The 13175-nt window shown below is 35.6% G+C and overlaps 1 protein-coding gene across 1 annotated transcript in view; it reads right to left on the bottom strand.

Moving 5' to 3' along the window:
- fy (fuzzy planar cell polarity protein-like protein) overlaps positions 1 to 12730 on the bottom strand; it is a 28269-nt gene extending 15539 nt beyond the window's left edge. The window contains exons 1-6 of the mRNA XM_083123207.1: positions 12625 to 12730; positions 10325 to 10446; positions 8267 to 8414; positions 7753 to 7875; positions 4206 to 4403; positions 2290 to 2489 (exon numbers count right to left, since the gene is read on the bottom strand). Of these exons, the coding sequence (XP_082979333.1) occupies positions 2290 to 2489; positions 4206 to 4403; positions 7753 to 7875; positions 8267 to 8414; positions 10325 to 10446; positions 12625 to 12705 (872 nt within the window). The 5' untranslated portion in view covers positions 12706 to 12730. The remainder of the gene's footprint in view (positions 1 to 2289; positions 2490 to 4205; positions 4404 to 7752; positions 7876 to 8266; positions 8415 to 10324; positions 10447 to 12624) is intronic.
- Positions 12731 to 13175: the final 445 nt, after the last annotated feature.

The raw sequence follows: 13175 nt of genomic DNA, 5'->3' as shown, positions 1-13175 counted from the left end.
ATTAATCGATATTCCACTGATCCAATAAAAAATGTCAAATGGTCCTTGAAGAACTTGAATGATTCATTGGCCTCCTTAAGAAATGTATGTTACCAGATGACTGCAATGCAAAAGAAGCTGCATACTTAGACATTTAATTTTTAAAAAGTAGGAAATTCAGATTATATGTTTATATTGATAATTGTAAGAAACTGACACAAAATTGCACTAAATTTTAAGATTCATGTTCTTGAGTGCCATACAAGTTGAATAATAAGCCAAAATGTGAAGTTGTTTTTTTATTTTATTATTTATTACGAAAAATAGGTAATTTGCATTTTTGGAGGAAAATTGTTATAACTCGGGCACTATGGGAGCAATCTGCTTTGGATAAGTTTTGTTTTGCAGCTAAAACATCAGCGCATGCAATCATGCACAATTCAGAACTCCGAACCGAGGAAGGGGGGTTTGGGGCATGCGACCCCCGAATTTCAATGCAAACATAAAAATCTGGAGTTTGCCCCCTCTTCTCCCGCTACTTTGGGGAGAAGGCGCAAACCTTAGTATTCTTTTCAAAGAATGGACGTTTCCAAAGAGAATGAAACATGTTTCATGTTCCTGGGTGCCATACAAGTTGAATAATGAGCGAAAATGTGAAACTCTGTTCGGAAATGTGGCATGGATATGTTGCAGAGGGGATGGAGGGGGTCATCAATGTGAATTTCCCAGGCTTGCTCCAGACCTGTGTCAGATTTTCCACCCAAACATAAGAGTATGAAGGTCCAAAAAGCACATTCATTTCGTAATCAGCACCATGATACCATATGGTATCATCGGGAGAGTAATTGTTAATGCACAGTTATCTTTTGCATTGTATGGATCCCCCATTCTGTTCACATGTGATGTAATTTTAAGTATAAAACACATTCTTGCAGAATGTCTTCTTTGGTGTATTCTGAACTCTCCAACAATTTGTCCTATCTGTTGGGTGATGAGTTGAGTTATTGTTTTCAGTCCACTTTATAGGCTAATTGGTACTGGACCTACAGTTTTTTAAAGTGGGATCCAATGTGCAATGTGTCTCCGCCAGGACCCCTTGATTACAAGGCAACAATGTTACTACTATGCCATTGGGAAGGCACTGTTGGGTGGACTCAGTAACATTGTCAAGTTTTTGCATCTAGTCTTTCACATAGATTTTTTAATATTTTAACCTTTACCATGCCTTTTTAGTATGTTTTGTGTAGTCTCATGCTGGCTTATCTACAGCTATTAATTTTTCAACACTTCGGGTTACTCCTAAATAGGATAGAAAAATAAAGAGCACCTAGTTGCCATGGCACCTGAAATTTTTTACCCGGTACCGGAATTTTCAAATTTGGATCCATTTTTTATATTTAATACAGTATGTGTTTCTTTTAATATTTTTTGACTTTTCTGTATCACGTGTATTATTAAATCAGAATAATAAACATATAATTATGTTTTCACTGTTCATAGCCGAATGTTAAAATCTGCAGTATAGAACGAATTGCATAGTTAATCATGCTGTTACTCATTGAGCCTTCTTCGGGGAGCCCACTCTGGTGGAAAAATTAATTACAGCTCATCCAGCCTTATATTAATAAATTAAATGTTCTAAGATCAAATTTCAAAATGTATAGTTTTATCTTAGTTTCATTTATGGCTTTCGTAGCCTGTATTTGAAAAAAAAAATGCAGGCTCCTGAGAAAAAGGTGCTGGCACTGAATTATTTTCAGTTTTATCTACCCCTGCTCTTAACTATTAAAAAAGCAAGGTTCTACTTAAAAGGGTATTTCACTGCATCCTACCAAGGGTGCATGTAGCCTATTGTGCGGATTCACAACCGCCAAACAAAAATATATTCAAATGTTACTCATATTAATGAATTTAAAAGGGAGCATGAAGATAAAATAAAAGAAATAAGCAGCTAAAGTCTGCAGGAAACCCTGGTTAACATGTTGTACAGAATTAACTAGGCTTCTTGAAACCATTTGTAGAGGAGCAGAGTTGATGTAGATACTATTCCTCCTCTACAGAATCAGACTTTCTAAAATAACTATCAAGAAACAAGTTGGGACAGGTGAAAATATGCAAGAATATAGCATTGGATTCGCAAGCTAAAAATAGCAGCACAACCTCCTCACACATTTTTACAAAAATCTTGGACACTCTACATGCATATATGTATACATGTATATATATATACATGTATATACATATTCAATGACAGATTAACAGGACTACAATATTTCATTGGTTCAAAGACACACATTAAAAAATACATACGCAAGAACTCCTCTATCCACTGACACTGATGCTGGAAAATTTCGAGGGAAAGATTGTTCTGCAATCCTTAAAGTCTCCACCCCATTCTTCCACGTTTGAACAGCCGACTGCTCAACATCTGCCAAGGGAGGCGTTGGCCCACACAAAACACAGACCTCAACCGATGGCATTAACTGGCATGTCACCAGTCGAAAAGGAACCTGAAAAAGCAAAGAAGAAGCTGTACAGTATAATCAAGGTCAAAATTTAATGGTTTTAGCAATGGCACAAATGACCTATTACCTGAGAAAGCTACGTATTTACAATTGCGCTAAAATTTGTTTATTCAAAATGCCAAAATACAGAAATAAAAACATTTTTCTGTCGCTATAATGTATTTCATGGCATACCAGTGATTCAACTTGATATAACATTGTACAAATAATATACTTTGGTGGGCGATGAAGTCAATTATTTTGAACGACTTTAATTTTGGCACAGTACATCTTCAGGAGACTAATAACAGAACTAAACCGATATCAATTTGAACCAATACTGATATCAGTGTTGATATTCTTACCAATCCCCACCAACACTTAAAAAAATGTAACAATTCCATGCAATTCAGAGTATTTATAAATTTTAATGTATAAGATTTTCACTGGAACTATATCAAATCAATCTTCCTTTAAAATATACACAATTTTACATTATGCATAATTTTCAGGATATTTCAACTCTGCAAAAGTGTTACGTGGCATTTTTGGGGAGGGACTATGTGAAACACCTGGTTTCCAGCCGTAATCACAATAACAGTTCAACTTCTCTGAAGTTGCTTCATCATATTTAGATCCATCAAAGTAGAAAAAAGTAGAGTGTGTTAGTTAGTTGCTGAAGCAAAGCTGCTTTACTTTGTAGCATTCTGGATGGAGAAATAATTAAAAATGGATGATGTAATGACATTATGTCACCCATGCTTTATCATAACTCATTTGTTAATATGTCCATTTAAGTTTGCATTTAGAATAACATGCTGAATAACAATTCCACAAAAAATCATTTCGCCACATGCACACACTCTGGAGCATGCTAAGTTAAAATAATATTATGTTATGGTTGCTAAGAGACAAAATGAAATAACTGTACAGCTTATATATGTGGTAGTACTACGCAACTAATCCAGCATGGGATTCATTCACAGAGTTTTAACATTTTTTGAAAGTGTTTCTATTTATTTATTTGTCAAAATATCCTTTTTCATAAATTTGGAAAATGATCAGGATATACACAATATGAAAGAAGTAAGTTGACACATAGTTCTAAATTACATGCTTACAGTTTGCTTTTGTTATTGCATTTAATCTGCATCATTTTATGGCATACTATGGCAGGAAGATGTGAGTGAAAACAAATTTACTGATTAGCTGACATAAAATTCTCCATGTGCTTAAGGCTCCATGTTCAAGTACTAGCCTGGAACTGGGTGTTCCTATGGGAGTGACCCTTCAACAATTTCACATAACCACCATTTCACCCTGTTATATGTGATCAGCTAAAAAGTAACAGAAAAGCAATGCAAAATAAGAAACATACATAGAAATTTCAGCAAAAGAAAATATAGGCTCGACCAGACCACCAGGACTTGAACCCAGGTCTCTGGCATTCTGCACCATTGCTCTACCAACTGAGCTACCGAGTAAACCCTTTTTTTTGCCTCATTATTCTTGAAATGTCTCGTCAGTGCTACCACAAAAGGATCTGCACTTCCCATTCAAATTTATATATAGTACACTTCCCGTGTGTTCCGAATTGTAAGGTAAGAAAAATACAAATTAAAAAATATACTTTTGAAGTGTGCTAGAAAGTACATAAACTTCTTAAGCTTATTTTCAAAATTCTTAACAGTGCATGCAAATACAAATCACATCTACACTCACAGTAGGACTTCTACAAGGAAGGAACACGGGTATATCTCGAAGGGTACTAAAGCTTTCCACAGACACTAACAACGTCAAAAGCATGCGCTCATCCCCTGTCAGTGAGCACCAGTTTTCAGTTGCCACTGCTGTCCTACCGTAGATCAACAAGCAGCCATATGTTGAGTCCAAACTCTCTGCATAGCTATCCAAATAACCCTGCAAAAGAAATAAAAGAAACAGGCGTCATTATTGTTATCAAAATGCAAAAGACACACAAATAATTATGCTTAAACACTTCATCTCTTACACAAATTAAATACCTGTTGTATCTAACAGTATTCTTAACCATCTTTATTTTGTTAAACTAATGATATTAAGCAAAAGTGTTGTTGTAGTGTATCCATGAACACGCTAATTTAAATTATAAACTGTGCCACCTCAGTTCATTCTGACCTTACTCGCAATGTAATCTGGTAACGTAGCATCTGCATGTTCATTAATCTGTGCCATACACAAAAATCGAATCATCTGGAAGAAATTTGCTACTATTTTAGGAATCAAAATTAGCTTACTCATAATTTATTTTAGCATTAGAAAAACATTTTATGAAGGTATGTCAAATTCAAGTTTAATTATTTTATGTAGAAATTGTAAAAGCAAAACTGTTGAATGTTGAAAGACACACTTTATCAACACGGTCAAATTGACTTATCAATTTGTATTTGCTCTGTAGTGAGTAATCTGTGGAGAATGCTCTCCAAGAAGGTTGTCGTGTACCACTGTACATCGCGTCGCGTTGGACATTAATAAAGTGTTAATTAACTGTTAACACATGTTGTTACTCTTTGTAAATCCAACTCACGGAAATATCTTCACTGAGGTTCAACAAAAACTACATGGTGTAATTATGTAAATTCATACATACATGTAAATATTGGCCATGTTACTTAGACATTTTGCCAACAATTTTTTTTTGTATAAAAGGAAACCAAACTGTAAGCTTTTCAACCTACTTTTCCGGTTGCTGGTATCTCAGGTATACCTTAGGGAAAAACTACTCTTACCTTTGGGCAGATTTGGCAATTAGCCAATGGGCTGTTCTTCGTAAACCTATACGTTTGGGTGAAGTTCCTGCGATACCAAAAGAACCAAGATCTGATTCTGGAAGGGTTACCCTTTACACAGATCTGTATTTGTTAATTCACTCCAGGATTGCCAGTATAAAAGTTTTATTGTGTTTCTTTGAATAAGAAATAAGTATGCACTTATTGGAAAATATTTCCATAATCTTTTCACTTGTGTGTAAGAAAAGGTATAAATCCGACAGCAGTGACCAGTCAGGGCCTGATCATCTGTTCCCCTACATGCCTAACTGAGAAGACCAATTTGGGATAACCCAGCTTTCATTTCATCATACCACCACTCATTCCCATCTTTGCAAATTAGCCAAAAGTGGCAGAAAAGCGAAGTAAAATAAGGCAAATCAATCAATCAGTACAATTCAGGTTCAAGAAATGGTTCTCTTAGTTGTAAGTTGTAAAGCTGTTGCTATGCCGATCAAGAGCGAATGGCATCATGCCTATTCAGTGAGTCACCTGTTGCTATGTGGACCAAGAAGAGAATATCGTCTTGTGTACGCAATGAGTCACCCACCCATGCCACTCCACTGTGTTTAGCATCTCACAGCTATCACTTCTGTAACCACCTTGTTTGTGTCCCACTAAGGAGGACACATTTAAGATGTGTAAAATAACACTATATAATTACAAATTGGCAAATATTTTTACATCATTACAATAGGTAAATGTTCCAATTTAAGTATGAAATACAACAACCGGCATATGTCCCCCACGACTTGCTCTGCAGGACTTCACTCTCTCGATGAAATTTGCAATCACCTTTTCATACACTTGCAGATCGATGTGGTTCATAACACGTTCAATTTCCACCTTGAGTTCTTGCACTGTTCGGGATTTGTTTACATAGACTTTTGATTTCAGAAACCCCCAAAGGAAGTAGTCACAAGGAGTAAGGTCACATGACCTAGCTGGCCAGTTCTGGTCACCATTGCGAGCGAAGACTCGGCCCGGAAATTTCTCACACAGCAAGGAAATTGCCTCGTGAAAGGTGTGGCAGGTAGCGCCATCTTGTTGAAACCACATGCGTTCAGTGTCAATTCCATTCAAATGCGGCCACAAGAAACTGCGAATCATTGTGGTACCATTCTCCATTAACTGTCACAGCATCTTCATCATCGTCTTCAAAAAAGTACGGTCCTATCACTCCTACAGCCCAAAATCCACACCACACGGTCACTCGTTGTGGATGCAGTTGTATCTCATGGATTTCTCGTGGATTTTGTTGCCCAAATGTGACAGTTTTGTTTGTTGACGAAACCGTTTAAATTAAAATGTGCTTCGTCACTAAACAATATTTTCTGTGCAAAATCTTCATCCACCAATTTCATCCCCAAAACCCATTCAACAAACTGTCTCTGTTTCACGTGATCATTTGGTTTAAGTTCCTGAGTTAACTGAATTTTAAATGCATGCATGTGCAGATCTTTCGTGAGAATGCAATGCCTGGAACTTTTCAAAATATTCACCTGTTGTGAACGACGCCGAATAGATTTTTTAGGACTCACCATAACACTGTCACGCACAATAGCGATGTTCTCAACAGACCGGCTAGATCGAGAGTGTGGTGTTTTTATGTCTGCTGTCGACCATGTTGCCTCAAATTTCTTGATCAACTTGCAAACTGTCCTCTTATTAGGTGCACTTTCACGTCCAAGTATTGCACAAAGCTTCCTAACAGTCTCTGCATAACACTCGCCATTCTTGTAATGAGTTTTCACTATCAAAAACTCGTTGTTCCGTTGTGTAGCGCTCCATGCCGATTAAGCCAACAATCACTGATACAGGAACTTGTAAGAACAGTGCTGCCAAACCACACACACAAGACATGTTGCGTAAATCAAACTTGGCATTCTTAAATCGGAACATTTACTCGTTATACTGATGTAAAAATATTTGCCATTTAGTAATTATATAGTGTTATTTTATAAATATTAAATGTGTCCTTATTGGGACACCCTTTAGAAGAAAGTGAGATCAAAATTTCTCACACCCGACAAATACTGCTGATACACATACAAGGTGCATGCTTGTACTCTGCCAGAACAACACGGTGCTGCTTTTCTCGGCATTGCAAAACAACCTGTTACAAAGTGGAAAATCATGGGAAATGGACATTTCACTTTTATAGTGCTTTTTTTCTAAAAAAAATAAATTATTATTACTAAAGAAATCCAACCTGGAAATTTGTATTTGCGCTTGTTGATATGTACATGTTACACACAGTGACATAGTGAAAACATGCATGGTTTAAATGTTGGCTGTCTGAATTATTCCGTGCATAATACCCACCAAAGTTTTTTTTTTGGGGGGGGGGTTAAAAAAATTGTGCATTTTACATGAGTAAATTCGGTATTGTGCACTCTTGGCAAATTTCAATAAACACAAATAAACACACTTTTAAGTTAGGATTAGAATGGCTAATGTACCTGCAAAAGCTGGCTCTCCTGTGGCAATATCACTTCAGAGAGTCCTAACATATCACACCGGATTGCTGATTTATCTGTTGGCAACAAAGATTCCAACAAGATGTCTACCAGAGGGTAGCAAACCTACAAAAAAATTTACAAAATGTATTACACAGATTTAAATTAATCAATATTAATTGTATATTATGTTCAAATATATCACCCAAGCTAAGTTTCTTATTAAGCATAAACATAATTACAGCTACTTCTTTTCTATAAAATGCATTCTTATTTCACATTCTTGTTACTGCATGTTTTTGGCTGTCCTAGAAGACCATAAGAAATATAAAATGATCAGTACACACTAAAACAGGATGAATATTTGAAAAGGCACTTTACCATTTAGTGAGTGTTGGTAATGTTTTACAAAATTTCCTTACAAACAAAATTTTGCAGTGTATATAAGTGTTGTACAACTTTAACTGTAGGAAGAACTTATGCAGAAAGCATTTGTAATTAATTTAAAATGCCTTACCCTGAGATCTCTCTTCAGTCGTTCAGTATTACGGGGCTGACGAACTTCTTCTAGCCCAACTACTAACACCATTGTACTGAAAACTAAGCCAAGTAGTTTCTGTAAAACAGACTCCTGCAGCCCAGTTCCACAGCCAATTAACGTGATGCTGAAAAAAATTATATATATATATTAAAAGAATGGTACACACCTTGGAGCATTTAATGGTTAGCTGGTTTCTTCCCTTTCCAGGCAGGACTGAGAATACAGAGTTTTGGAAGCAAAGAAAATATAACATTATATAAAAGTTGCTGCAAATATTTTCAACAGGTAATATAGAATTAATTCATGAAAATAACCTAAAAACTTCCTATTAATTAGGATCGAAATCATCATTAACTGTGAAATGCGAAGCAGAATCATTGTAAATAATTTCCACAAAGGGGCATTCCACAACAGTGGTCCTATTCCATGTAAATAACAAAATGAATTAATCTGAAAATCAATAGTGTTTTTAATTGCATTAAGGTTTAAATGTCTGTGAATGCCCATAATTTGCATATTTCATCAACGAAAAAAATTAGTAGCATCTCTAGCTTAGATGCTTCACAGACAAATTGAGTAAATTTTTTCCACACTTTTAAAGTGTCGCAAATGTAACACATTTTTGTTAATGCTTGTAATCATACTGAAGATTTTTTCATTTGTTAGCAGACACCTCAAAGTACTACATAATTCTCTAACTCGGTTCATTATGAATATTTTAAACCAACATCATGTCCATACCTTACATTTTGTGTTGCAAATGTCGCACACGTAACGCTGGAATGCCCCAATGTGTGTATAAATTATTCAATGATATTCTAAAGAGTATAAACAAAAGCACAACATAATTCAACAGAAGTGCACGTAAAATTCAGCAACTAAGAAAATCTAATCTAATGGTTGGAATTTGAAAGAGGTGGATACAATACTTGTGCATTATAGTCCATAGTGAATGGCAGGCTATGATCATCTTATTGGGCACTAAATATACAATGGGCTATGCACATTGCTCATCTGGAAAGGGTTCAAACATGTGGAAGGGACAGATTTAGAAAATATATATAAGAAAAATAGGAAGTTAAAAGGATGTAGTATTACAGATATAGGTTAAAGTATGAAGTGTTCCTGTAGGAGTGAGGCTTGTACTTGATGTACAATATTGGAAAATAACCATTACTTAATTTTATATGGTTTGTGAGCATTAGAAAGAGAAGGAATAATTGTCCCTATATAAAATTCAAATAATGCAGAACAGGTGCATGTACCTAGGTATAATGAAGAAATTAGCATTCAGCAATTGAAAGTTGGGGCATTTGATTGTCATTTATTTTTTAATGCATGTTTACTTATATTTATGTTCTTTTCAGTCTTTATTAAGAATGGTTGGGGTTCCAAGTTTGAATCCCAGCCTGGGCATGGATGCTTGTGAGTGGCCATTCATCAATTTCATCATATCATCACTCATCCTCATCTTCGCCGAAAGTAGCACAAAAGCGAAGTAAAATAAAGCAAATCAAACAAAACAAAAACATTAAGAATGGTTTCTGAAGCATATTGGTGTTCAGAGAAGAAACAGTAATAATATCCTTCAAAATATTATTTTCCATGTTTTCTCCACAATACCTCTCAATAGGTGCTGATAAAAAGAACTACATAATCAGTAATTAAATGTGTAAATTTCTTGTTAGGTCAGGCCTTCCTTGTCAAATGATATGGTGGTTACCAAAATGTATTTAAAAAAATAAAACTCCTCATATTATAACTGTCACGTATGTTATAGAATTTATTACCTATATAAACACACGCCTGTGCTCTAAAGACCCTTTTTACTTCAACTTTAAAACACTGAGTCTTTTACGGAAATTGTCAAAGGAAATGATGGAGACAGTTACATGGTGTACCTTCATAAACTTATTTCAAAGGAGAAAACATGTATAATTGCATTTTCAGGATATTATCATTGTCATCCCAGGAACAAAGAAAAGAATAAAATTCAGATAATGGTCTAATTCTACTGTTCGAGCATAAACCTACCTATCTTCAAATTCTCTCCACACAACTGTGGTGTCCTGTGTGATCGTGTTCTTTAGAACTAGAGAATGTGATTTTCCAAACATGTAAACACCATTCAACGCACCAACAACCGAGAATGGAAGCTGAAAAGATTGACACAATGTTATATAACATTTAAAATGCACCTTAGAAATTGTTTACAATAAAAATGAAAGAAATGAAGTCTATTTTGTTCTAAAATCCACTTAATGCATGAAAGCTAATGGACTGCAAAATAAAACTGCCTCAACACTTTCCAAAATGTTAAATCAACATTTAGATATCAGTTACTTATAACTCCATTAAGCCTTGTTTCCATGATTATGAAAAATTAAATATGCTGACCAAGGCAGTAATTTATTTTATTAAAAAACATAAACTAACGTAACGTTTCAACCTTCTAGCAAGGTCTTCTTCAGACTCTGTATCAAGTACAGTTACTTGCACAACGCGAAAATTACACGTTAAAGCAATCATTCATTACTCTAGACACAGCAGTTTTTTAGGTGGTGGTGGTGGGGGTAAGTGCAATGGTCAAAGTTCGGTATATCGGAGACACATATCTTCATTTTTACACAAGAAACTACTTACGGAAATGAGTTTATCTAAGGTTTATAACGTTCGTCAAGGTATTTTCTTTCATTGTGGAATCTACTTGACCGGGAAACCATGTATTTTGCAACAGAAATATCTCACCGACGCACAATTGCCATTGCTTTCCTACGTGAACTGGATGCTACACACATTTAATGACGTAGCCCCCTGTCAGTCATTTCCTTATCGGAAATGGTTCGTGGGGCTATTTGTGAATGGTTCCTGGGGCTATCGGTCAGCTACCCATGCATAATGTAAAATTTTCACACGTGACGAACATGATAGTAGGTATTTTTCGGTGAAGAAGGTTGGAAAAACTGCATACCCACAACGTGAGTCAAAATATGCCCGCCATAACGTGTGTTATGGAAGTGAAGAAAGGAATAAAAAAATCACTCTGTATGTGAAAAATTGGGTACCAGTTTCATAGATCGGAAACACATTAAAATTGCATATTTTGTGTTTCGCATGGTTCGTACTTACCAATTGTGTATTGCGGAACATAGTTCAAGGTGCCATTATGCTTTTTACACGAAAACAAACACAATTTTTCACATTCTGTTTTCACTATAACATGACGTGTCGAGTATTTTTAATTTTTAAAAAAATTCTTGCCTAACCTAACCTAACCTTACGTAAAATGGTTTGCGGGGCTAACGTGAATGGTTTTTGGGGCTAACGTGAATGGTTTGTGGGGTTAATGTGAATGGTTTGTGAGGCTAACACATCAATGGTTTGCGAGGTATTAGCATAATTTCAAATCCGGGCACGAAAGTAGGTATTTTCCGGTGAACAATGTTGCAACACTCCATAAATTGACAAAACACTCTTCAAACGCACGATGAACCAGTACGCTATCGCCATAATGTGTGTTACAGAATCGAAATAACGAGTAACAGTAAGTACTTGTAAATGTAAGAAATATACATTATTCATTATTTCACCTAAAAAAATGTTCCACAATGCAAAATAGTACGTTAGCAATGTTAAAAAGTGGGAGATAAATTATTTATACGTGTCACCCCTATAGTAAAGTAGTACCGTAGTTTCTTGTGTAAAATTGAACAAGTGTCTCTCCGATATATGAAATTGTTACCCAAAATATTAAATTTTCTTTGTATTTATGCTAATGGAACCTAACAGGCCTAACCTAACCTCGTAGGCATTCCTCGTCTTACGTCAGCAAGATTGTTGTGCATAAAGGAAGACCATTAACGAATTGCGAAAGAAAGATGGTTCCGAATTGCTGTGTAGGGACAATCAGCGTGGTAAATCGCAAGGTTATTTTACAATTTCTAGACGTAAATGTACAATTTTAACAAGCGACCGCCAAATATGAACTACAGTTACGTCATCAGGACACAGAAATTAGTAAGTAGGCGAAATTTTATAGAAATTGGAGAGTGGTCCGGTGTTGTAAACTCATGCCCACAATTGGTAAGTACGAACCATGCGAAACACAAAATATCCGATTTAAATGTGTCTCCGATATACCGAAATTTTACCAGTGCAATTTCCACTTTAAAGGTTTTACAACACTTATTCAAAAGGTAATTGAAATTATAATAATGAATAAAAAAAGATCATAGGCTATGTGTGATATTTGATCCAATATGTTGTATTTCTTCACAGCAGTCACATAATTTCGCATAGAATTACTAATTACTACATACAAACATTTAGCTTACAATGCTATTTCCTTCACCCTTCTTCCTACTAAACAATGGAAGACCTCCAACTGATGTTAAACACATAACATGTATTGACATGTTTTATAGTGTCGTTATCAATATGCATAAAACATGTAAACAAAATTTGACACCTGTTGTTGGCATTTGACAACAAACAAGCACAGAATAGTTAACAGTTCATTCAATGCCACAGATTATAACGCAGGCGGCGTAATTTTTCTTTCTCTTCATTCTTTGATCCTATTAATCAGTGGCATGTCACCAATTAGCAGACGAATTACGTGGCAGGAGCAGACTCGGTCTTTGTTTTATCGTGATTTCATCATGCTATGTATGCAATTACATGTGTAACACATACTGTGAAGTTGTAGCGATTGCTTTCACAAAAATGTTTTAAGAGTAGGTCCTTTAGCCATAGCCTTAGCATTCTTCTAATAATAAACCTAAATGCTCTCGTAGTAAGGTTAGGGGCCTCCCCGATGGCGCAGTGGTAGCGTCGTCGCCTTGTAATCAAGGGGTCCCAGGTTCGATACACGGTGGAGGCACAC

This window comes from Lepisma saccharinum, chromosome 5, assembly GCF_977018435.1.
Source record: "Lepisma saccharinum chromosome 5, izLepSacc3.1, whole genome shotgun sequence".
In the NCBI taxonomy this organism is placed as follows: Eukaryota; Metazoa; Arthropoda; class Insecta; order Zygentoma; family Lepismatidae; genus Lepisma; species Lepisma saccharinum.
This window is presented reverse-complemented; position numbering and strand designations above follow the sequence as displayed.